At 40.1% G+C, this 27,296-nt stretch overlaps 1 protein-coding gene and 1 long non-coding RNA gene across 2 annotated transcripts in view; both read right to left on the bottom strand.

Annotated features, from left to right (window-relative positions):
• LOC119152353 overlaps window positions 1–17,863 on the bottom strand; it is a 66,787-nt gene extending 48,924 nt beyond the window's left edge. The window contains exons 1-5 of the mRNA XM_037397520.1: window positions 17,782–17,863; window positions 16,624–16,678; window positions 14,553–14,710; window positions 13,077–13,144; window positions 10,468–10,567 (exon numbers count right to left, since the gene is read on the bottom strand). Coding sequence (XP_037253417.1) covers window positions 10,468–10,567; window positions 13,077–13,144; window positions 14,553–14,710; window positions 16,624–16,678; window positions 17,782–17,863 — 463 coding nt within the window. The remainder of the gene's footprint in view (window positions 1–10,467; window positions 10,568–13,076; window positions 13,145–14,552; window positions 14,711–16,623; window positions 16,679–17,781) is intronic.
• A 1,858-nt stretch (window positions 17,864–19,721) lies between these two features.
• Window positions 19,722–27,296, bottom strand: part of LOC119152574 — a 62,267-nt gene continuing 54,692 nt past the window's right edge. Inside the window, exons 10-12 of the long non-coding RNA XR_005105810.1 lie at window positions 22,926–23,076; window positions 21,591–21,659; window positions 19,722–20,374 (exon numbers count right to left, since the gene is read on the bottom strand). This is a non-coding gene — a long non-coding RNA (uncharacterized LOC119152574). The remainder of the gene's footprint in view (window positions 20,375–21,590; window positions 21,660–22,925; window positions 23,077–27,296) is intronic.

Consider the following 27,296-nt stretch of genomic DNA (forward strand, 5'->3'; position numbering starts at 1 on the left):
ATAATTTTAGGCATTTCCTGTCTCTTGTTGCAATCTCCAACAGCACCTAGCGCGTTGAATCCCTATACGCCATTTCATCCTTCAGGCACAACAATAACCGTAGTCTCCCACTTCATTAAAAGTCTTTAATTTCAAAATTTTAATACCTTAAAGTCAGAGATCAGGTCAAATCCATTCCTTCTATTTTCCATACCTATGCCTTGAAATATGGGGGAAATTGACTCAATCCAGACCTTTGCAGTAGGCCATTAGTCCCACCAGAGCCTGACCTCCGATGCTAGGTTGAAATACGCCTACCCTCTGGTGAATGTCAGGTCCAAATCCAAATCTGGATCCCAAATTTGCGGTATGGACCCATCTGTACTTGAAAGCAACATTTTAAAGAATGAGGAAAGCTAAGATCATGAAAATCTCTATTGGAATACCACACACAATAGATTTATGAACCTAAGCAACTAATCTTTTTTTTCCTGTGTAAAATCAAAACTACCACAGGATTTCCCGTCCATATATTCCACATGCTTTTACCAACTTTGTTTAAAATTCTCAGTGTCCCAATATTCTGAAACTTCTGAGCATCCACTGTTTTTCTGCAAGCTTTATCCACTCTGAATACTAGGCCATGGTCAAGAATTAATTTTTGTATAGGAAAAGTGATTTTATCTATTTACTTTTGCAATATAGTTATGACTGGTGAAAGCATAGTACACAATAAAACCCTTGGGTAACAGTCTGAAATATGATTAATTCTCTTCAATGACAAGTTTGTTTATTTCTGTGGAGCTGACTGTATACATTGGGTCAAGACGCATGCAAGACCAAGCCCCGCAAACTGCCAGCGCACGCCTTGCAGGATCTTCGGAGTGCAGTCTTCATTTAGAGAACAGTCAGGAGCACGTCAAGTAAAACACCAACAGCACTAAAGGGAACTTATAAATGTTTGCAAATTCGTTTCACGGATTAATGACCCTACATATAAGAATTGACATTTCCAGGACAAATCACTTCTTTATCCTACCAAATATTTCAGCAGTTTTTGCTTACACCAAAGCAGAGTCAAATTTTTCCTTCTTCAGATCAAACGAGATCTAAAATCTGGGAAGATTTAACGGTAAAATAAAAACAATGGGGAATGTAAATGTTAACCATCTGCAATTGTCATTACTGCTATTTCTTATTAGGTGATATCTCTATCAATGGCATTATAATTTTACTTTTGTTATCTCTCACAACTTTTCTGTCTATTATGGTTAATCATTGATAAACAAACACTTTGACTGACTTAAAAAGTGGCAATCATCTCATCTAAATTTAACTGTGTAAAAGTCAAACACCTACTCCAAGCTACTCGTGAAGGCTCCTTCTATAGATAGTGGTGACAGATTGGCATTTTCAGAGAGAGACTTATCCTACCTGTCTTACACACTTGTTTTAAGATGGGATTAATCACTCTTTGGAATTACTTTCTTCTTTTTCTTGCCTTGGACTGACTTCAGTAAAAAGAAACACACCTGTTTTGACAAAAAAAAAAAACAAAACCACAACACAAAAAAAACATCCAAAAGATTATTTTAGGCCCTGATCTTGAAGCCACAAAGGTATTTAGCCTCAAAAGCACAGTTCCTTTAGGATGCAGAAAGCCTCCTAAAGGCAGATGGGAAGAAGGAAGGTGGAGAGAGGCAGAAGCACAGTCTTCACAATTACACTTGTTACCTGCCCCAGTTCTTTTCCTTTAGGGCTGGTGAGAAGAAATGCTTAGGAGAACCAAGGCACAAGGAATTTATTATTATTATTATTGTGTGCTACTTAATGTAAAGAAACGGTGGGGACTGCCACAGTTTCACCCTTGGTGGAATTCCAGTGACAGAAACATTTTCCAGGCTTTGGCAGGGGAAGGCGACTGGCCAATAGCTATTCTCCTTCAGCAGAAGCAAAGCAAAACCAGCATCTCCTTTTTTCACATGAGATCAGCTCAAGCTCAACACAGAGAAGGACCACACACCAACTGTTGCTTCAGGACACGAGCCTTAGGAACCAATTCAATGGAAACTTCTAATACCCTTAAAATCATTCAAAAGAAAAGATGCTGATGCTGATGAGGGAAGAAACATTCTTCTTGGCGTCTCTCCATTTCAAATTCTGCTACAGTGACAGTATCTGGATTAGACTCCAGGACAGTATTTCTGAAACAGCAGGAGCCCTGCTTACTGCATCAGTTTTAAATTATAAGCCTTCCAAAGATGTCAACACCACTTTTCTGGAGACTTTCCTGAAATTAAAACACTGAGCTTTTCCCCTGAGCCGTCACAGAATCATATGGATCCGTTGCCCAGTGCCACCATTTGTATTATGATTTGCCTATGTTGGGTCACTGCTACTTCTTCATTTCTGCTCTGTAGTCTGCCTTGCTCTTTGATGTTACTCAGTCACTGTTTCCTTTCCCTTTACTTTTATCTCTGTCCTGGCATTCTTCCTTTAAGCATCCTCTCTACCAGATGGTCTCCATCTCTCCTTCAGAAGTGCCCAAAATATTCCTACTGCCTCCTCTTGATCTTCCCCCAGCAGCAAACCTCTTCATCCTACAGAGCTCAAATACCAATGGGTTTCTCCTCCTTGCTGCTCTGCATCTTTCTCGCACTTTGAAAAGGAATTCATTGGAAGCAGCTAACCTCCCGTCCTCATTATGCACGATGCACTCATTTATAAGAGCTTACCCGGGAGAAAAATTCAGACGGGATACACCCTGGTACAATTGTGTTTTTTCAAGTGGAAGTGCATCTGATGTCTGCGTGCCAAACTGGAGCTCTAGTTTATAAACAGGAGCTCAAACTTTTTCATTTGGAAATCCATATGGATCCTCTAATCTGAAGGTCAAAACAGCTTTCATGAAAGATACTGAAAACAACGATACTTTATATTCACCAGCATAATTCTATAAAGATGGTTCAATATCATAGCATCATCAGAGGATTCAACAAAGTCTCTGTATTATGTATTTTTAAGATGGGGTTTAGAGACTGTAAGATGAGGCTTCAGAAGTTTACAGAGAGAAAAAAAAAAATCTTGTCACAATTTATATCTTCCTAATAGGTCACTGAAACTCTGAGGATAACAACTGCTTTTGCTTGCAGTTGGCAGTACACTATTATCAAGAATAAAGCTCCAGATATTTTCGTGGAAGTACAAGCACTTACTAAATGCAGCAGCATAATAATGTATTATATATTATACAAATACAGCGAGGTAGGATTTGTGTTTGTCTCTTTGTGAAAGAAGAAAACTCTGAAATGACCTTCTGTTCATAAGTTTCTTTGAAAAAGGCTTGGCCTGAAACCACTTCACTGCTATTGATACAGTCTGGGTTTTGTACATAAATCTTAAATGTAAGCATTGCTTCAAAAATAACTAAGCAATCACAAAGCTTTACTTTTCAGATTCAATTGCCTTCAAATCCTTTACTGAAGTCCCCTTGGCACTGTCACTTCAAAATCAGGATAATGCTGTATAGTGTTTCTCAGTTTCAGTAAAACAAAAGCCTTATTGAATAAATATGTGTGAAAATGCTGAAAACGAAACAGTCTCAGCAGTCACCACCTGACCGGCTCACGGTGACCCTCCCTGCTGACCTGTGGGCTCAGCACACGACTTCTTGCCATGTCGCAGCACCATTCAGTTTCACCGTCTTTGTCCTTAAAAACTGTAGCAAAACACACGTTTTCTTCGCAGAAACCTAAAAGCAGGCTTTAGACATCAAGGAACAGCAAGGTGACCTAGGATTTCCATATGCAGGAAGCTGATGATCAAATAATATATCCTTTTTTAATCTGCTTCTTGTGTCATGAATATACAGAAAACCTGGTGGGTTCTAATAATCCCTTAACTCCGGGGTTTGTGAGGAGAGTTTACAATGCTACCACATCACAGAAACGTAAAGGCAGAATGAAAAAAAACTAGTATTTACTATCTGGTGCCTCGTTCTGCTCTCAAAAAGTATGACTCAGGAACAGTTTTCTTTTTTTCCACAAGTCATCTTCCAGTATAGCCTGTGCTTCCCTGCAGTTAAAATATTAGCTCAGCCCCATAGATCCCATTACTGCAGTAAGACAGCAGCGCGTGCCAGCGTCCCAGTGGTCAGGTTGCCCTCTCCTCTCAGGGCCATGTATCCCAGGTGTCCAAGCCACAGAAACTGGAATCACCCAGCAATTAGTTGCTGCCTCTCTGGCACTCAGTATTGGCAGGAGGCACCGGGCTAGCGCTGGTTCACAGCTGACTGCACCAAACAACTACCAGGCAGGACAAAGTCTGCTTGAATTAGATTCGATTTTGCTTTCAAAAAGGTTCTCCCTCTCATTAATTTGCTCCAGCCTTGTATTTCACTTTGCTATCAAAGAGCTGCAATAGTCTTCAAAAGCTCAAAGAACCTCATAAGAAAATATATTTTTGTTAGCAGGTGAAGTAACAGGGTTTTTTAGTTGTGAAAGATTAATTCCAATAAGTTTGCACTAAAAGGCAAGATTCATCAGTTTTATTCCTGACTCTTTAAGTTCATTTAAACTAAAAAAAAAAAAGGTACCAAGTAATTATTAAAAATCAACTTGATAAGCTACAGAATAAGGAACAAAACATGGGCTGTTTATAAAAAAGTATGAAGAACTGTGAACCCTGTAGGTCAAGTACCAAGAATGAGAGAGACACCAAGTACCCAGAAAAGATGCTGTTTTCTTCTGGAGACTAGAAATATCCATCAGGGATCACAGTACAGACCAACAGTTGGGCTGAGGCACTGCAGTTTTGCTTCACCTGAACACGAGGTGGTCCCAGCTCTGCCTGACACCCTGACACCCATGTACCTGTGAAGCCAGTGCTGGTTTTCCCCCCAGTCATGCATTGCTAAACCCTCCATACCTCATTAAACCCAGTCTGTGACAGCTAGTGCCCAAATCGGGTGTGCAGAGCCCGGGGAGGTGGCCTCAACACAGGCAGGGCAAGGAGGGCAGCCTTGGCTTAATGCTGGGACCGCTACGAATGCCTGACCCTCCTCACTTCACATCACTGTGTGCAGCAGATGTCCAACTCCATGCAGTTGGAAAGGGCAGATAAAAAAAAGGAGTGAATAAACGCTACAAATTGAGGTGGGGTTAGCTCTGCAATATAGGAGATCAGACTAGACAGAAGCAAAAATATTTTTTTCTCAGATTAGAAATGGATAAATGAGAGAGAGAAGGAAGGAAAACACGCAATACAGAAACGAAGATAAGAAAGAAATTGTTCATCTTATGTATGGGAACCAACTGCTGTGCATGTATTTCCTGTGCAATTTTAGTAACTACCCCAAGTTGTTAATCTGAAACACTTTGCAGGAAGTGGACCATCTCTTTAATTTAAAATTTTGTTTGGAACACTACAGGATTTTTAGTTAATTGAGCTAACACACTGGATTCTCAATCTGCACAGCATAAGGGCTATGGCCAGGATTTTCACACATAGATGTAGATGTTTCACTGCAGAATACGACATCTAAGCATTCAAGTTCAATCATTTATATTTGCATACTTACACAGTCTTGTAAGGTAACTGTTTACTGGCAATATCAAGTATAAAATTTCATCCCGGTGACATACGCGTTACTGTGGACATACAATCATCCACCACAGTTAGCCAGGGTGAGCATACACTAAGCCCAAAAGTAAAGGCTATTTCCAAATTAATTAATATAAAAACAAATAACCTGTAAACTAAGGTGACTGTTTGTTCATAAATTAACACAGAACAGCCTGGCGGGAATGCAATGTGTGCAGTTTTCACACATGGCAAAAGTTTGCCAGTGCTTGTATCCTTTACAAGGTGAAGGCTATGTTACCAACAAGCACGTTTTCGTCTGGCCTTCGACTTCAAAATAACAGTAAAAATCAAACACAAACAGTTATTTTCTTTCTTTTGGGATTTGGCACATGTGTTATAACAGACATAGATGGAAACCTCTAAAATAAATTAAGAAATGTACTTGTCAGTTTATTAATCAAAGTTTACCTGCTTCACATTACATGGAGACAAATTAAACAAGCTACCATGGTACTCAGAAAACATCTGCTAACAAAGTCAGAAGTAATGATAAACAAACTTGAGTTCCCTTTGTGGTTGATTTCCATCCAGCTGCATTTAATTATAAAAGAGCTATCAAAGAAAGCTCCCCATTAGCAGCTAATTCAGAATGACTTCAGAAGAAAATCCCAGAGCCTCCAGTGATATCTTCCCAACAACTTTCTCATCTCTGCAAGTGATTGAGAAGAGCTGAATCAGACCAGTTTAGTGATCAGTCCTCCCACTAACTATTGGAATAAAATGAGGATGATCTATCTTTTCACTACCTGTGATCGTCTGTTTTCAAAGCACTCTTGTTGGTAGGACCTCCACGATCTAGCAGTCTCTTTTGTGGGCAATCTCTGCCAAAAACATCAGTGCCAAAGAGCAAGACAGAGGTAACTTTGAAAATTACTGTATGCATTTTCTAAAGCAGAGCATCTGCTGATATCACTGAGAATATTTGTTGCTACAAGCTTTTTAATAATGCCTCTTTGACTTCGGTATTTCTCACAATGAGATTAAAGGTGTAGTAATTAATAAATATCTAATTCTGGTTTACATCAGTCAGGAATTTTTGTGTTGATATAGCTAGAGGTCTGTGTAGTCCCAGACTGATGTTCTGAACCAGCATGGCCACACCTGAATGTTATTAAAGTATAGCAGCCACTGGAAAAAAAAAAAAATAAATAAAAGCAAATACATCAGGGTTTCTCTGTTGCTCCTTAGATTGAGAATTTTTGGTAATTCTATGGACAGGCAACCTGTCCATCAAACCAAAAAAAAGTGAAAATTTTGCAATGCACCCAGAACTACCAACAATTTTTATAAAACTCCATTAATTCCAGCAATAACCATGATTCCCCAAAAGGGCTCTGTGTACACCGTGTGGTAAGGCACAAGCAACTTGTAACATTTTTCCATTAGAAGGTTTGGATAATGGCAAGGAGACAAGTACAATAACTCATTGAATGATTTTTGGTTTTTTCCTCTCTTATTCTTTTTCTTTAAGACAGTAATGGGTGATTCTTCCCTGAAACCTAGCTGCTATCTGGCCAGCAAGCAAATATGAAATCAAAAACCCAGTGTGCCAGATATGCACAGCTGTATTTGTGCTTCTGCAGCTCCCAGAGGAAAGCACACCACATGTTGGTTACTTGACTTAGGGTGGGTTGGTGAGGTGTAAGTTAAAAGGGCAGCTGTACACTCTGGGAAATTTTCCAGATTCATTTTCCACCAATTGCTTTAACAATGCCACAAGCAACAGTGAAGAGGTAGGGATGCTGGGTAACACAGGTAGAAAATAAGAAAACTTTTCCTACAGCTTATTTCTTATTTGGTCCCCAGGCTCTCTTGAAAAATCTGTAGGCACTTTATAGAGGATTTTTTCCTTGCAAGAATAAAGGGGTTGGCTCCAATTGCTGCTATTCTAAGAGGTTAAGGGAAGAAAAGACATTATAATATATCCACATGGTAATCAACCAAGGTTTCGTGTAACTATTCCTGTTGATGTGGTTGTTCCTGGCTCTTCTAGAAAACAGTTTATTGGTGTACCTGGCCTAGAAGTTTGAGAGCCGAAGGAAGAAAATGATAACACAGTTTAACAGACCCTTTGTTTACGTAAACATCCATCCACAATCTGTGTCTGACAGGGTGAACATACGGCTTTAATTTTACCCTTGGCACATGGATCAAACAATGTTGCCAATATCTATTGTTCTCCTCATAACAATATGCCTGGTGGTTTCAACATATCCTCTCCATTAGCTGGCTTCAGATCAAGCATTACTGTGTATGTGCTTGTGTCTTCATAAAACTGGAATATGGATAATTTTTTTCTTCTTCTTTGTACCAAATGTGTAAGAAGGAACACAGTTGAGAATGGTGGTCAACCATCCCTGTGAGTCATGAGAACAGCTCGCTTCATGGCAGAGCCGACACGCGGGTGGGAAAAGGGGTTGGATTGGATTTGCAAAGCCCTGGCCATAGAGCTCAATTTTTTTTCAAAAACCAGAGGAAGTGGTGAGTCAGATCCTTATCCCATTTTATCTGAGCTTTAGCAAACCTTTCTGGATTTGATCCATTTCTGATCTGCTTGAGCCCTGCTCTGGAGCATCCACACACTAGGTAGCTGTGAGAAAGGTGGTTTGGGTTGCTTTTTCTTGCTGCGTCCCCCCTCCCCTCCTTACTTTTTCAGTTTCACTAGATCTCTACTTGCTGCAGAAGACTATGATAATGCTCTTTTTCTTTCATAAATATGCAGCTTCTGTAGAGGCAGCATAACAGAGGAGATTTGGGGGTCTGGGGAAAGGCACAAGAAGAAACCTCAGATGGGCTTACTGAGCCAGAGTAGCTTGTCATCTCCATGCTAATCTTCTCAGCTCCTGCCTCAGCCGCTGGATCAGCAGCACTGCTTTCTTATGTTTCCAGCAGCAATCAAACTTGACATTTCTCCTCTACATTGTGCTGCATTTCAGCCTGTACTCACAAATGTTTGGTCCAAAATTCACTTAAGTCAATGGAAGGCATCTCATTGCCTTGAATATACTTTGGATCTGGCACCTTCTTCCCACCTGATCAATAACCCCTGACTTATATTTGTGAAATTGGTGAGAAAAATCCAGCCTTCTGATTTCTCTGGTGCCATTTCACAGTAATGGAGAATCTTTCACTAAAAAAAAATATCACTTAGTAAAGACAGCAACTATATTTGAGCCATTCAGGGAACTTACGGCATGTTTGGTGGTTTCTATGTCCATGATATTTTGTTTTTGAAGGCTGATACATGATATTCAAGAGGGACTGGCTGGGAAGAGTTGATGGTACCCCAGCCATTTGTCCTGCCCGGACCAGAAAGCCACTGCTGTGGGAGGCAGCGTTCCGACACCTTTGGGTGCTCCGAGACCCTACGTGTAGCATAAAAATGCAAGTGAAGGCTTGTGGGAGCGTGGGGAAGGAGGCAGCTCCAGGAGATAACACAGTGGCGATTAGCATCACCAAAAATAGGGATCTGCAGGCCTTTTTTTCCCCATGCTCTCATGATCCTCCTCCTCACTGGAAGTAGTAATCTCAAAAAGCTTTGGTTTTTATTCAGTATTTCTGTTTTCTTCCTACTGCACAGTTTCTCACTTCTCTGTTTCTCCCCGACTTCAACATTTTACCTTCTGAATGTGCTGAATCTAAGCCCAGTGCTCTGAATGATTTCACTGACCCTGTAATGCTGCATACCAGCACAGATACATATCTTTTAGGTTTACTTTTATCTATGCTAATTTTCCTTCCCCCTCACATTTGCAAGTAGAGAGCAACTGCAAGGTTTCCTGCGCATCACAGGCTACAATTTAAGGAGTTTAAGAAGAATTAGTCTGGATGCTGCTTGTGCACTCATATATATGCAGCACAGCTTTCAGTCTCTTCGCTACACGTGTGCTTCAGCCTGTTCTCAACTGTCAGAGCGCTAACATTTCTCTATAAACTGATTCATTAAGACTATCAGAATGCAATTATCTCTGCTGTGCAGAACAAATGGAGGTTTTCCCCCAGTAATGGCATGGCAAGAGACAGAGAAAAGGGGGTAGAAAACCGCTTCTTTTATTTTTGGAATTACTGTTTTTCTTAGAAAGCCAAAGCAGTTCTAGCATTGCTCTGAACACCCTGGGAAGCCTAACAGTGACAGCCAAGTCATAAGCCTTAATGCCTGAACCCACGTAGAAACAGAATCCTTCCTTCAATAAATCATGTAGTTTCTGTATTGTTCTAAGTTTTTTGGGTCAAAATAAAGCTAAAGAAGTGGTTCCCCACAAAAACACCTGCAGAAGTTGGGAAGGCTGGGAGTCAGCAGGAGAACAGACATGTATGATTTAAGCCTTATGGGGAAAAAACCCCATGCATTAACCTCGAAATTGTCTAATACCACAAATATGAATTTATTATACAATTAATTACCGTACTTGAAGTGACACTCATTGATTCATGATATTTTGTCTAATTCTCTATTGTGTATGAAAATGCAATATATTGTAATGTAAATTGCAGCTATTACTTTAAACGCCAATTAAATCAAGGAGTTTTGACAAATGTAACTATAGACCAATTACTTTTTTGCCAGTATTTTATGTCAGAAGTTTGTCAATTTTACTATCACTCTGGTTTCATACTGAAGTAGCAAATTATCACCATAAAAATCCTTTTGTCCCAAATCCACACAGTTAGTTTTAAAAATGCTTTATCCTTCCTGGCTATTGTCACATTAAACACAGGACATAATTTGAGTTTAAATGCAGGGAAAAATCAAGAACACAGCTGTCCCCACAAACACATGGGTCAAGCAGCAGAGTTACAACAGGGTTGCATTTCACTTGCCTCTCCTGTCTGTGTCCAGCTTACCCTCAGCAGTTTCTGGAGCTCTGCTCGGGGCAGGTTTGGAGGCATCTCTGGAAAGAAGGTTTCTAACCAGACATCCCTGGCAAACTCCAGAAAAGACCTGCTAGTAAGGGAATTAAAGCAATATTAAGCCAAACTGAAGCAAATGCTGGCTTATAATTAACATAGCATTGTCAAAGATACCTCATAGTTTAATTTTAGTGTGGAAAATATGGTATCTCAGATACCATGATATGGGTGTTTGTTCACAGCCACTGTACCTGTCAACTATTATTATATTGATGCCGCTGTGTTCCCTGAACTGTTTTGATTTCTTAACAAGAAGAGAATTTTCTCTGATGCGCCATCTGTAAGGTACAGTTTACCAAAGGAAAACTTTATCTCAAATTTTTAATAATTTTCTGTCAATTCCAATAAAAACTGATATATTTTTATAATACTTACAAAATAATAGCAAATGTGACTCACCACATGTGCCACTATTTCATTTGATATTCCTCTTCTCCCACTGACTTCTCTCTCCAGCACAAAATGCAATTTAAATGTCAACTTGAACTAAAAAAGTTACATTCCTGTGGAGATTGCTAGTATCTCATACAATCTCAAATAATTCAGCTTCTTTCCAATCCTTTACCTATTTTTTTTCTATTTTAGTATCTCATTGTGCAGGTTCTAAAAATAACAAATGGTGGACGGGATAAAGTAATGCACAGTTTGTTTACATTTAAGTGACAGGACAAAATGTCCTTTAATGCCTAAAAAGGGATGGTCCCAGTCCGTCACAGGATCCAAAGTTCATGTATGGAATATACCAGCACACACTAAAGGATTAGGATGTCTTTAGCAATGCCACTGCTAGCTGCATAAAATGAGGAATATAATCCAAGGGGGAAAATGGTAGGAACAGAAAAAGTAGGAAGGATATTTATTTTATATTTAGCATCTGCTTGCCAGTCAAGTTCATAGGCAGTATAGGAGGTGTGGGTCTGCTTTGTTCTGCCAGGAGTCTTTATGCTTGGGAGATTCATTAAAGATTGTGAGGATATTTAGTCTTATATTTTGGATTTAGACCTTGCTAAGACTTGCAAGTTCCCCTAGGAAAGCTGTCATCCCTATGTAGGGATGTTTGCAGTCTCCACAAAGGTCCTTTTCATTGGGGCAGAACCACAGTTGCTGGGCACAAGCACCACCAGCACCACAGTGCTCAGCTCGACTCTCCCTCCTGGGATGTGGCACAGGAGGGGGTTTCAGCTCAAGCTCACTATCATACAGTCAGGAAACAGTGACAGCAACCAAGTGTCCTGCCTTAATGCTAGAGTTCAAACCCCTTCTTTCACTGCTAAATCTGTACACGTCTTTTTCACTTCCATAAAAATGCCTTATTCATAAAGCCAGAGAATTTGCATCACCTTTCTTGCCTAAAGATCATTTTTTCTCTGCACTTCCTAGGAAGACTGCTGAATGTCATTCTCCACTCCCCAAAACGTTGTGAAACAGGCATGGGAAAACAGCTTTGTCTGCTGACATCAGTTAGACGTCAAAAAGTTTAGTGCTGGGAAAACTAAGCCCTGAGACTTAGCCCTAATCTCTGTGTCTTAGTTCCCTAAGTGCAACACTACTAGCGCTCACCAGTTTGTGAGGACATACAATAAAGACTGAGACAACTGGTTCCTCCGTGACTGGCATCACAGAATTAACTTGGACTGTTCCACTTAAGCAGAAATAAGGCAAAAATGACTGTGGTATTGCAGCGCTTTGCAGATTCGTTCCTGCCTGATTTAGGATGGAGTTGTCTTAGAATAAATGTAAATTAGAGGCCAAATTTGCCAAAGACACCAAAAGCACCACAAAATGTAGGAAGCACAGCCTAGGGGTCAGAAGGAACTCAAGGCTCACCTGGGATAGCCATGTAAACCAACTGCTGGAAGAGGCATCTGGAAAAATGCCTTCACCAGGAGTTTTCAGCCAACCTGCCTGGGCCTTTCAACCCTTCTGAAGAGAGAATGTTGTTATAGACACACAAAAAATCCAGCTGTGCCACAGCAGATTTCCAGGGTCTTGACGGTATCTGCAGTGATGGGCAAAGACCTGCCATAGAGAGGTGTGCCACGGGAGATTTTCAGAACTATTTTCTAGTGAAACTATTGAAAATATGGGCTAGAGTCAAGTTCTATGTATTGACACTGACTACAGGGGCTGTTAGCACAACCGAAAGCTCAACTCTTCCTTTCTTTCTCTGGAAATCTCTGCATCACCCGCTGTTGTCATGGAACTTCAGCAGCAAACAGGCAAAGACCTCATTAACTCCCCGATTTCGACTCATTCCTGTGGCCAAACCCATCCTTCGCACTGCACGGGGGATGACCCTGCAGGAAAGCATTTTTGGGTGACATTTTTTTTCTCAGGATCTGACCCTAGATTTGATAAAAAGAGATGTATTTAAGTTGCCTTGGTTCTGTTTAGATCAAGAGCCCCAAAATAGGCTCCATCACTGTATTAAGACTCTGGATCTTGATTAGGCTTGCACAAGCATTTAAGTTAGTGCAACTTGTAGAAGCTTCAGGAAAGAGTACTTTCACCAAGTGAGCAACAGGTATGCTGATTAAACTTACCTTTCCTTTTCCAGGACAGCCACAGAGCTCTGTGTTCTGCCTTACCACACTTCCATCCAAATTCCCCCCTATTAGAAAGGATGCAGAGAGAGAGTTTCCATGGATTTGTTTCAAGGAATAAAGGTTTAAAAGGCAAAAGAAGAGACAAATAGTGCAACTCCAGCTCTGGTAAGTGGATTTCATTGACCTGTTTTTTTAAAAAAAGTATATATAAAGGCAGGCAAAACCCCACTGTCAGCTGCACAGCACGTCTGTGGGGTAGAGTAGGTGCAAATCAGTAAAGCACTGCTCTCAGATTAGCATCTCTGCTGCTCTGATGATCATATAAAAAGTGAAATCAGATAACCAGCAATAAATCAAACCTAATATGTAAATATTAGGCACTGATTCTACATATTATCACAGGCTGTTCAAGACTAATGGTGGCAGAGGGAAGCTCTCCTGCAGCCCCTGTATATTTCAGGGGTTCCTAGGGTTGCTCTGCTCCGCACCTCATACTGCACCATACATACCTTGCAGAGGTGTTAGAGACCGTAATTAATTACCATTTGTAGAACTCACTGAGATTGTCAAAGAAAGGCACTAGAGAGCAAGTGGCATTATAAATTATTACACTTGAAATCATTCAAACTCTTCAGCCTTCCACTGCTCGCCTTCTCACAAACTTGAAGCATTTCCTTTTTTTCTCCTGAAATAAAATTTGCCCTCTTGACACAGAGAAACCATTAGAGAGGCTGTATTTACAAGCACCTAACAGTATTTTCTCAAGTTTATTTTGACATTGACTTTTAATCAACATGATGATGATTGAAAAAGCTAGTCCAACATTTCACTAAAAAAGGAATATTAAAAGTACATTGATTGTGTCTACAAAGATATGCAATTAAAAAGTATGAGTGCTGTTATTTAACACTTGACTTTATTTGTTTTGAACTCTTGTGGCCCTGTTGTGTACATGGTTAAATGCGCAATGCTGTGTGTTTCAAGTAAATCGTCTGTAAGCAATTTTATATTTTAATGAAAATAATTACAGTTTGAGTAATATGAAGTGTATCTGAAGTATAACCCCTGATGCTACTTCCCCAGAATTAGCTGTGATATAAATTATCATGATTTATTATGGTTACTCTGTGCTTTATGTGTTTATAGGGGATCCTGGCTAGCAGTGATGATTCTTAACTAACAAAGAATTGCATTTCGAAAGCAATTTTTTCTTGGATCTCATCTGTAATTCTTCCACAAAAGTGATATGATTTAACTATGCTGCAGTATGTGATATTGCAAAGATGGCATTATTGTGCTGTCATTTTGACAGCTTACTTTAATTTACACCATTTAATGGGTGAATGCATTTTTTAAAAAATCTGGTGTTATTCTTTCTTAATATACCATATGCCATCGATCCCACATACACTTCTTTGCATAAGCGCACCAAATTATACAGTGGTATAAAGCAACCTATGTGTCATATACAACCTGTCTTTTGAGTGACACATCTGAAGCTGAGGTCCTGTCTGTTCAAGGATACTGTGGGTCCTATGACATTTCTGAGTCCCGAGCTGAAACACGTGATGCAGTACTTTGTGTACTGATTAGCATCTGTCCACCTCAGAGACAGGCACTTCTCAGATGCACTGTACAAAAATAAATTTATAAAAGTAATTTGCCTTGCTAAAAGCAAGACTATAGAGAATGTAAAGATTATTATAATTAAATTACTGCAAAAGCTAATATCTGCAGCAGCTGCTTTCATATGCAACCACTATTTTAAACTATTTTGTCAAACCCTTCCAGTTCCTAACATGTTTTTCCATCTAATGATAACTACCCATCAGTACATGCAAAGGTTGGACAATCATTCCCTTTGTCTTCTTCTGGGGAGGGCAGCCCGATCATTCCTCTGGTAAGGGAATTACAGGGTCATCTCCAAAGGGAACAAAGAATACACCGGTCTGACCCAGGCCCAGCCCCACCTGTCCCATAAACGAACACCTCAGCTCAACAGAGCTTCCACATGCAAAATCCTTTATTTAAGCAACTTTTCTAAAGGAGACAGACACTCAGGCTACTCGTATTTCAAACTGCTTAGAAGTTGCGCAGCTACATAGGATGCCACTAAGCTCAAGAGACCAAGCCCTCCTCCTCAGGAGGGCCCATTACCCCGGGTTCATGTACTTTTCAGATGTGAAAACATCTACAGGGCTTCCATGTCACACCTGTCTTTTATCTGTCTTGCTTGGACCTGTCCACAAAAACCTTTGTCGATGTGCTTAGCAGAGCCTGAAGTCCTGGCACAGGAGTAATCTCTGAAGACTTCAGCAAATCTGCTGTGGGACGTTATGTCAGTGGGGGAAAATTTCATGGTGCCTTTGGGAAGCAGTCTGATTTAAAGAAAAACAATTTCATGACAGGGTTTAAAGCAAGCTGATGATACCTTCAGAACTTAGCTTTATTTGGTAGACTTTTTTTCCACTTTCCAAGGACACCTAAGAGTTAAATAAGTTAAAACTACAGTAAAAAAAAAAAAGAAAGCCTCGTCATTCTATTTTCCTGTTACAAATATTATTTTTGGACAGGAATGCTGCAAACAAAAATGCAGTAAGAGCTAAAGGTTTTCAGTAGGAGGTATCCAAGGTTGAAAAGGATTTTGCTGACGTGAACTAAAGAAATACAGCATACCTTTATACTTACTTAGCTCTTTGATGTTATACATGATACCCAGTATGGCATTACAACCAACAGTACATGTCATAAAAATACAAAGATTCCATGTGGAGTAAACCTGCAGTGAATTAATACCTCTGTAAAGGTGTATCCTGTGATGTATTAAGCTATCCTTACTTCAAATTCCAGCTCACATGCTCTCTACAACTCACATGACCGAGAACATGTAAATGTTCTGGCAGAACCAGTTTAAATTCCATCACACTGACTACCAGCACATTTGGAATAAGAAAACACACGAGATATTTAGAAAATTATGTGCTTATTCATAAATGTTAATTATTGTGGAAAAATAAATAATTCCTTTTTTTTTTTTTAATGATAATTTAAGGCATTAGCATGCTGACTCACCTAAAAAACTGTTAGGAATTTTGTATGAGCAGAAATGAAGTATTTGCACATAACCAAGAAACAGATATTGACAACTGACACTTGCTTCCAGCACCTACTGAAAATTATCAAGATTTTAAATTATCTTCAGATGCCTATTAAGAAAGCTGCAGACCATTGAACAACAGATCAAAACACGGACGCAAACGTGATTTTTTTTTTTTTTTTTAGGAGACATCTCTGAGATAGGATTTAGCAGTTTCATTGGGCTTTGTTGTAGAGGTACAGAAGCTACATCTTTTAAATCTCTGGTAAAAGTCCTACAGTGTGGAAGTGGCAATGGACTCCAGCTCCCTCCCCCTCCAGTGTGAAAGAAGAGATGAGAAACTTTACAAGTTGGATGTGTGGCCCCTTGACCTGCGTGATACTGGATAACCCTCTGCATTGTCAAGCAACGGATCATCTTACCTGCTGCTGGGTGGAAAGGACATACCTGCTGCTGGGTGGAAAGGACACTTGCCTGTCTCTGAGACAGACCTCCTCCCATCCTACTTAACCTATGGAAGGAAGGAAAAAAAAAAAAAAAAAAAAGGTGGGGGGGAACCCAACAAAAGAAATAACCAAAAAACAGGATGAAGAGAAAATTTCTAGACAATTGAAGGCAAAACCGAAAATATTTCCCAAACCAGCCTTGAAAAGGCAAATTTCTAGGCACTTCCACTCCTCTTTCAGGGTAGGAATGGAGCTCTGGAAAACATACAGCAGGCTTCGAGGCCCTGAGGGAAAGGAGAGTGTTTCTGGACACCAAGAAATGCACTGAAGCAGACTGGTATGGAATCATATTCATTTCTGATGGATTTAGTTGGTCAGCCCTTTTCCTCCTTCTATACAACACAGGCACGCTGATCTATAGCACGCACATATGGACACCAGCATATAGGCAGCAAATGCCAGATATAGTAAGAGTAAATTTAAGAGGTTATAAATGTTTTTTCATAATACTGTGTATTCAATATTGTCACTAATGTAAGAGTCCACAGACACAATTTGAAAGCTTTTCTCCTCTCTTATGCAACCATAACATAATGAAGGAAAATCATTTCAATTCAACTTAGTAATGGCTTTGCTCACTGTCATTAGAAGGTGATTAAAAAGGCAAAACAACTTCCAATTTGAATCTCTAAGGAGAACGACTGCCATAGTCAAAATTAGTTAAAAAGGTTCATCCCTGCCATTTGGTCGTAAAAAGGCAAAACGTTTTGAGGGGGAAGGAGGACATGGGAGAGAGGATGAGGAGGACCATGACACTGTTGGTACAACATAGTCCCTGTCACACCGAGGGGGAGACTGAGGCCTTGTGAAATCAGTGCTATATCACCTCTACAGCTGTGTCCAGCCCCCTCTTTGTGGTTTCAAACAAAAATCTAGCATTATGCATCTGCAACGAGCCTGCCACAGAAGCTTTTTGTTCAAAGGGATGATGAGATTCACTTTATCAGCTAACACTACAGTCCTGTCTAATGTGGCACAGGGGGACTGCCTTAAAAACATTCTGAATTTCTTTTTATGCCACCCACATACGCAGTCATTACTTTGCTGTCCTGAAAGACAAAACTGCGTGTGGCTTGGGTGTACTGCAGACCATCTCTACCCCTTGCACTGCTGGTGGAAGTCTGTGGAGGAATAACACCGTCAGCCGGTCGTTCCATCAGCTGTGAGGCTGCCAAGTGCATGGAGCCGGATTTCCCCACGGCCTGCCTTCCCTTTTCGGCACGGAGCTTAGTGCACTGAGTGCATTTTGGGTGTTCGTCTCAGTAAAAAAACCTGGCCACAAGATTTAGAATCAAAGGCACTGAGTTTCCAACCCTGCTGAAAATCTGGCACTTGCTGAGATGTCGGAGTACTTATGGTCAAAATATGGCCATAATCACTAAAATATACAATTGCAGTTCATAATCGACAGTATTTGCTCACACAAATAGTTTCATTGACTTCAGTCGCAAGAAATACTAATTTTGTCTGACACTGGAAAGGATTTCTAAGACCTAGAAGACAACAACAGCATAAATATTATTAAGACAGAGCTATCTTTGTCCGGCCATTAAGCCTTTATCACTACAGCTTCAGCAGATACAAACCAGAATCAGCCATAATTCTATGAATATTACTGCATCACCTCACCAGAATGTGGGAGCAAGAGGTGGGCTTCTTTTATTCCTTGGAAAAAATTATTGAGAAGCTAAGAGATAGTTGAGGGAAAGATGGAGATCTCAGTCAGAGTAGCAACATATTTGCAAAGCACAAAACACTGACACCGTGCCTGAGAAAAGATAAACAAATTATTTCTTTATGCATTTTGGTTTTGTTTGGTCTCAAAAGACAGTCACACAGCTGAGGTGCCCAACACTTGAGTTTTCAATTGACTGCTCTGGGATGGTCTCTCATTAAGGGATCAGCTCTATAATACATCAGCTACTGGGACAGTGTACATCAGTAGTTGGACAATAGATATACTTCAAGTCAAGCATATGCTCCAGCATTTGCTTATAAAGCTCTTTTGAACATAGGCTCAGGGACCTGGGTTAGACCAGACATAGCTGTCTTACAATATTTTCTTAAAGTATTGCCCAGCCTTGGAAATACAGCTTAACGTCTTGGATTCTTCTCGTAAAGTGGAAAGGGCCATGTGTCTTGTAAAGACTAGCCCCAAGGGAACTGAGGTAAAGTATTTTTGTAGCCTTACCACAAATTTTCCTTGTGTTTATAGCTTCATTATTTTAGTGGGTGTGTTATTTCAGTGTGTTTTTCTGCTACTTATTTTCTATCTTTTTTACTGTTCTTTTTTTCATAAGGAAAATGGACTCAACAGATGATGCAGAAGTCTTTATAGCAGAGCTACTGGTTTTCATTTCTGTTTCCTGAACCTCAAATAGACATGCGTTTAATATGCTCAAAGAATATTTCTGTAACGTTATAATTAAAGTTCCTGCTAATGTCTGGTCAATGCAAAAGCTCCCCATACAAACAGAGGTGAAAATTTCTAGGCATCTATCTTCTGTTAAATGTATGTAAGGAGTTAAGACAAAATGAATTAAAGTAGTACAAATGATAACAGAAAAATTGTTTCTGATTAGCAGGAAACCTCAGGATTAGGATGCGGTTACTCTGTAACTGCAAAATCTGATCTTCAGTAATACCTGGCAGGGTAGAACGGGACAAAAAAAAAAAGTAGTGGAAGCACTGAAAATCAACACTTAGCTCTTTTAATGTAAATTCATCTAAAGTACTGGTCTCCATACCTGTGGAGGGGTGCCCTATGCTGGGACAGACCTACCTCTGTAGCAACGTGTTGAACCTGGTAGGACAGGTCCTGTCTAGCACATCTGTCCAGCCTGGGCAGTGTATTTTTCACATAAGTGCTGTGTTTGCCTGGTGCCAGAGGTGGGTGAATTGGTAGAGCTTCAACCAAAATGCACAAAGACAGCAGCTATTGATCAAGCATAGCTAAACCAATGTATTTTCTATCCTGATGACCCATCCAAATTTCCAGTATATTAATTATCACATTTATTTTACCTAACATCAACTCACTTGCCAGACCTACTTTACTGGTAGCTTGTTTGCCTAATTAGCAGTAATTTGCCTATTAACTGAGCCTGTAAGTTTCCTGTACTCTCTGTGCTTAGGGACTCCAGTGATGACCAAGTTGTTGGACAAAGTTTTGATAAGAAGTAATGCTTAAGTAAATTCTACAAGCCATCACCCTAAGGCAAAATAAGTTCATGGTAAGGATGACTGGGTAAAATAATAAGAAACCTGAAGCTTTTCTCAAATCTGAAGCAAAACCTCGAGCCAAATCTTTTACAAGATGTGAAGTTAAGGTCTATTTTTTATTATTATTATTTTTAATTTGTCCTCGCCTTTTGTTCTGTGCCAGAAAAAAAAGAAATACCAAAATATCAAGACAAAAGGCTATTCTTGGATTTATGACATGAGAAAATCCAGGAAGGAAAGGAGACCTCATGAGAAAGCCTATTTTCACAAGATTTTTACATAGCTTTCAAAGTGTGTGTGTGTGTACTCAAAGGCAGAAAACGGTACATCAAGCTAACAAAACAGAATGTACCATAACATGATGAGTTACTTTGCTTACCAAGTCAAAATAGCTGGTACGATGCATTAAAACCTGGCAGAGTCCTTACGTTCCTGTCCCATGATGTGCAGACTCGATCTTCAGCAAAAGCCTGTTAACATCAGGTTGCCCAGCACTCAGCAGCAGCTCAATGGAGTCACGTCTTTGCATAGAGCAAAGCACCACAGACCTCTTCCATTTCAGCTGCGTATATCTCAAACACTCTCTTAATTTCATTCAAATATTTTAAAAATACAATGGAAAGGCATGCGTACATGGTATAGGCATAGGAAAAATTCAAGGCAACAGGCAGAAGTATGCTCAAGGGAGAGCAGATAAGTTACAGTAGTTAATGTTTTACTGTTTCAAACAAAACAAGAAGTGCAACAAAAAAATAAATGCAATAGATGTAACACAGAGAACGGTTTGGTAGGAAACGCAACGTGTGATTTGACTCAAGTGAAAGTAAACCAACATCAAGGAATATCACTTTACTGGGTTATTTTAAGAGGCAGCTGGTGCCCCTTCTTCCCCCACTCACAACTAGTTCAACATGGTTGAATTTGCCACGGACATGGCTGGACTCAGCATGGACCAAGAAAAGGTAGCCGAAGCACACCACAGAAAGTAATTAAGAATGTGAAGTCTATCACCCACCATTCCTCTGTAGTGTAATTTTGCCTTTTGTTTCCTTCTGGTTGTGAAGTTTCAGAGAACGCTTGAGTTTAAAATTCTCATCTTATACAAAGGACTATATGTTTCTCTCAACCCAAGTCACTTTATTTCTGCTGAAATTCCTCAGCTTTTGTGAAATAACCTAATTCTGCTTGCAGGCCCTTTGGATAGAGAGTCCTTGTTGAGTGAGATCCAGTTAGTGGACCATAGGAAGGATATATAAAAAGACATTAGTCATCAACAAAATTTAAACAGCAACCAAAGGTACCTCCCTGCAAATGCTTTGTGCTATGGTTATAAACCTTTCATCCTGTGAGGACCAGCCCCATGAGTCAGCTCAAAGTTTCAGCAAGAGAGCCTAGCAGTGGCTATAAATGAGTTTGTACTGGTGGTCAGGATCTGGCCATTGATCTCAACAGACGTTGTCATCCCTTCCCTTTACCCAGAGATCTTCCGAGCGTCCTTCTCATACCTGGTGTAGGGCTCAGGCAGCTGTTGCAATCTGGCCATGTGGAACAGCAGCCTCATGAAAGTGGATATTGGTGTCCTTTTCACACGCTCATCTAATAATTCTCCCAGAAAAGCAAGTTGTGGGAAGTTGTCCCTCATTGTGCTCTAACAATCTAACCAAGGGTTAAAATACTGATCTTTACCTGAATTATAACACAGCTTGGCATGTTTCATCAAGCTTGTGGTTCTCACCTCAGTTCCAGAGCACCTCTCTGAAAAGTAAAAACAGAACAAAACAAAACAAAAAAACCTTCTAAGATTACTACTAACTTGTAAACTATATTGAAGTAAAGCAAAAGAGCAGAGCAAAGAATGCTTTTTATTGTTGGCACAATAGAAAGTTAAACACCAAACTTTAAACAAATTGTGCTATTTGCTTTTGCAGCAGCAAAAGAGTTTATTATTTCACTATTTCATCTCACCTTGTGTCATTAAAATATAGGACACAAGTAGTAAAACACAAAGTAAATATGCACATATCTTTACACCATGTAGTGTAGCTATAAATCTTACTCTTTGATAACAGCTGTACTATAGCAATCATTTGAGTAGTGCAGCTGCCACAACAATATCAAATTTTATAGTTAAAAAGCAGTCAAAACTTTAATGGTACAGTGGAGGTAGATATATATTGTGCTATAAATAAACATTATCTAATGAAGAAATGAAACATGTTTATTTTTCCTTGACATATCATTCAATATCATATATCTCTGCTCCTGCAAGCTGCTATAATAGCAGCCATTATACTTCAGCATGTATAACAACAGTCTGTAGTTGTACTAATTATGTTGGATTTAAATGAGGGATGGGAAAACTTCAGATAATGTGGCCTTGCTTGCAAGGCCTCTATTTCATTAAAGAAGTATCTTAAAATGTTATCAGAGTTAACATGTGCTGGCAGAGGTTCTGAAGTGGTTGGGAATGCAGTGAGAAATGAGTGGGTTTTCCCCTTAGACGATGACTTCTGCTGTGTTTGTCTGACATGGTGTAATCGATCTGGGGAGCAGAAGACCATGAGAACTGATGTACTGGTTCAGGCAAGTAGCTGCTGCCGTGTTAGTCAAAGCCATGACAAAATCTCTGAAAGGATATGAGAGCGCACAGGTCTAGGGGAGGCAGGCTCACGTCCCGCCCAAGGCAATACATGCCACAAACACAGTCCCTGTGCATTGACGTTGCTTTCCAGGATTGCTGGTGTGCTCAGCGTTGAGCCTAGGGATGCAGTGACAACACTAGTGGCACTCACGGAGATGTTCACCTGCCTACTACGTAAAGAGTGAATTAGGGCATGGAAGCGTGGGAGAGATCTTCAGCAAACGTGCTAGAAATGATAAATTTTGAAGAGTTCATAGAACATGATTCATCATGCTGTGGCACAAAACACTGTTTAACATTCAAGTGTGTGTTTCTGCAAGCGTATTTGCTTCAGTCCAGAATGAACTTCTGAAAGATACCTTCCAGTCCCTTCTACTCACCACACCAGGAGCCGCTGTGAAGAGCTTTCTGGAAACCATGCACTGGGTGCCTTTTGAAGGACACTAAAATGCAGGTGCACACCAGGGCAATCTGATCGCTAACAGGGGGCCAAGTCCATGGGACCATACTGGCCTCAGTCCAAGGCTAACCCTAAAACATAAACAGGGTAGATTTGAGGTCCTCAGCATCAGCTGCTCTCCTCCTCAGCTCCATCCCTACTGCTCCACTGCTCTCTAACATAAACATAGCCTCAGACCACTACATAAAAGACCAAATCCCACTAATACAGTATGTCACAAGATAAGAAAGAGGGGTGGGAGAGTGGGAACAAATATCCTGGGTTCCTGCAATGCTAACAAACTTGGCAAGTAAAATTAATGAACTCCATTCTCTTAAAAATCCTCCTTGGGAAGCCGTGCTTCCTTTCTTCACATCAGAAAAATTACGCTGGAAGCATCCTTACCAGAAGGGAGATTAACATCTTGCCTAGAGTTTGCCTCCTGTTCAGTGTGGGTTCCTCTGAAGGTGACACATGGACACCCTGGTGGGAACTGCAGCAACCCAGGGGAGCTGATCCACTGGAGATCAAATCCCAAATCCCCAATGCTTACAAACAGCTTACTGCAGCTAAACTTTGTGTGTGCCCACCATCAGAGAACATCAGGGTGCTTTTGCTTGCCATCAACAATGCGTTTATCTGAAAAACCCCATGAGATGCTATAAAATAAACTCAACAGCTGCTAGCAGAAGATGACAAATCCTAGAAACCTTTTTGTCACATTGCAACCTATACAATTTACTCCATGTTTACAAACAAATTGCTACAGAAAAATATTAAGTCCTGGCATTTAGAGAAGCTCTAGAAATTACTCACTCCCCTGGAATTCTGCATGACAAATTAAGACTATGCTTCAACTCCTAATAAATGAAGCTAGAGCAGAGTTTCATAAACGTTCTTGAGATTTCTTCTGTAACAGCTTTATTTTGGCTCCCCACTTTTCATGCTTAAACAAATGGAAAGGTTGGCTGATATTGTCAAAATACAGCACTTCTCATGAACCAGGAGTCATTTATTAATGTAATTTATTGAGCCTGCATTGTAAAACATAAAATCATATTTTGGGGGGTGGGGGAGGTGGACACCCACCAAAAAACTCATTACCCTAAGCTAAGACTATTTTCTTTAAAAGACAGATTATTGCCATTGTGGACTCTGTAAGTAAGATTATGTGCTTCCAGAACTGGCCTTTCAGAGGCCAACAGGGTAAGTTTTAATGAACCGTGCAGTGTTGGGTAAGAACAGAACAGATGTTTGCACAACCATCAGGTAGACCTTTGTATATATAAATACACCACAGCAGATAATATCTAATACCTTTCTCACAGCTTTAACCTTCCCACTAAAAATACAAACAGGCTTTCTCCCAGTTGTGAACATACTTAAAATCTAATTAATACACAGCCGATTGCAAACCCAAACTGCTCACACAGGGTCGGACCTGTCATCCAGCGTCACCTCTTTCATGACACAGTCTTAATCTCCTCCTTTGTCGTTATATTGTGGTTTTTGCTCTAAAGGTTTCTGCACTAAAAAAGTGGGAAGGTGAAGCCATAGTTCAATTCAATTTATTTTTATATTGCCTCTCAGAGAAAGTCTTTCAAAACGCTTTATAGTGAGAGATAAAATAGTCATATAACACTTGCCAGAATTCAGCACTGTGACTTTCATACTCTCAGGGTAAAAGCTACATACCAGGAAAATAAAATATAGAAAATTTATAAACAGAGAGAGTATTAATAAATATGCATCGGCTCCACGCTGTATAGTAATGAGAAGAGGGAAGCAGACCCCTGTCATGGCGCGTTTATAGCCCTTCCCTTAGGCAGGAGGGTCCCTCCCAGCTCTGCAGGCACACACAGAGGCATGTGCATGGAGCAGGGCAAGCACAGCAAGGGCAGCGGGGCTGCTGGAGGCAGCGCTCAAAGAAGCCATCTACAGCTGCGGTGGGCACAGAACCAGGAGCCAGTGGTTTCCCCCCAGATGTAAAGCACAATTGCCATTCAGAAAATGAAAAAAAAAAAATCAACTGTCTTGAGAAAGGAATGGAAAAGAGCACCGAGTCGCTGATGTTCATCGTGTGACAAACCCAGCACAGGAATAGCCCTGCAACCAGGGAGGGAAACATTTCTGCAAAAGGAGAGCCTATAACAGGCAGCAAAGCAAAAACTATTTGTGGCCACACCATTATTGTATTTAACTTCAAGTACACATAAACACTCAGTGTCCCAAGCACGACCCTACATTAAGTAATGCAATTATTTATCAGAATAAACCTGGAACCAGGTGCATGCTGCACATTGGCAGTACAGCGCAAGCAGCAGCCTGTGTGCAGGGCAGACACTGGAGCCAGCGGGTGAGCTCCATTTACTCCGCTAAACACATTCTCATTGAGCCTACAAAACACAGGCAGAGAAAACTGCCTCTCGAGCTCCTAAAGCAACTCTACCCCTATCTAAACAAAACCGGAATATCGGGACACTACCTCCGTTTATTCAAGTATAACCTCAAGCAACACGAGAAAGATCCTCCCCAAAACACCCTAACTGTTAAACAAAGGGTGTTATAAATTCTCTGATGCAGTCTTAAATTGGCATTCTAAAAGTTTACTACATCTCCAAGATCCATTTCAGAATCCCATGCATGCAGAAGGCTGGTAAAAGAGCATTTAAGAAAATATTTGGGCAACAGCTAATATTTCTTCCCACCTGTCTTCATGCCTGTGCCGCTCACACCAAGTCACATCTTTATAATGCACAGTAAGAAAACACAATACATAGTAACTCATTTTCTGACCTTTTAATATTTCTGTCATTGATTGTCAGAAGTGAGGACTGCTCTCTATCCTAAGGTGATGGATTATTTAATTAACTATTGACCTTTTCAGTATCAGATGTTGACAATGAGTGTGCCTCTATGTAAGCTGCCTCCTCTGGACGCCGTTCAGTTCCCCACTGCACGCTGATTTTTCCCACATTTTAGTTTTAGGTCTAATATTTCTATTACATTCATTTAAAAACATGTCAAAGTCTTGTATTTAGCAAGGAATACTTTTATGATCTCCTGCTTTGCACTTTCTTTTGAACACTGGCTGTATTTATAGCGGGATTTATATGAATATTAACAAAATTAAGTCTTTCATAGATAAAATCATTTCTACTGCTAACCTATTAGGTTTCTGGCATGCTTTCAGGACAACTTCTTATGCACCAGGAGGTGAAGGAGCCAACACAGAAAGGAAAATTGCTCATCATCTGTGCACTCAGGTCAAAAGACATCCCAGACTAAAAACTGTAAAAATTGTTTGATATTATGCTTTGCCTTTGGGCCCAGCAAAGACTCCAGCCAGGAACATGACATTTACACAGAGCACCTTTAAAAAGCAAACATTTCACTACTTTCCCACAGGACGGGCAATGGGAAGCTTTGTTTACACATAAACAAACTGACTTAAGACTTTTTCTCCCCAAAAACAAAGAGAAAGGATCCAGATCTTCATCCTGGAGACCCAAGATCCCAGTGCTCCTGTTCTCAGCAACTAATATTCAGCCACAATCTTATTATAAGCAAACAAGGTATTTTCCTCCACGAGCATGTTGTTGGAACTCAACACTGAACAAATGATCCATGCCTCCAGGTTGTCAGAGAGATTTACATGTGACTACACAGCAGTTTGGGTATTCCACTGTGATTTCTCTCCAGGGCCAAGCAACCTGATTAATCTAACATATTCCTGGTAGAAACTGTCCAGCATTTCTTCAGGAAAAAAGTTTGTAGCCTGGCACAACTTTGCAATAAATACTCAATGCTAATTTCATTTGTTCACTCAGGAAACACTTTTTTGCCAAACCTGGTGCCAAATAAGAGCTGGGGGGGTGCTTTTTTCTGTGTTAAACAGTCATTAATATTTTTTCAAAGCGTTCCACTTAATTATTTTAGTAACTATATAACCAAACACTCACTTCATAGGGATAAAGTCAATAAAGTATCCCCGTAGCAGCAAAGAATAACAATTAACAAATTTCCAGAAGAGCTATTTACAACAAGTCATTGCATTCCCCTCTTTTTTTTCTTTTTTTCTTCTGATTTTTGTTTTTTTTGCCCATGAAATTAGCAGCAGCACGCACAGCAGTAAATATTCCTACCGCTGATGGATTTGGTAAGTGGTTTTAATCAGAAGCTTTCCTTTTGCATCAATCAGCTTTCCCCGTAACCTAGGAGAGACCCCCACATATGTCATCGATATACCCAGATAGTGGAGTTATAAGTCTGATTTTTTGTGATGTTAATGCAATATTATGATAGATATCTA

This window comes from Falco rusticolus, chromosome 8, assembly GCF_015220075.1.
Source record: "Falco rusticolus isolate bFalRus1 chromosome 8, bFalRus1.pri, whole genome shotgun sequence".
In the NCBI taxonomy this organism is placed as follows: domain Eukaryota; kingdom Metazoa; phylum Chordata; class Aves; order Falconiformes; family Falconidae; genus Falco; species Falco rusticolus.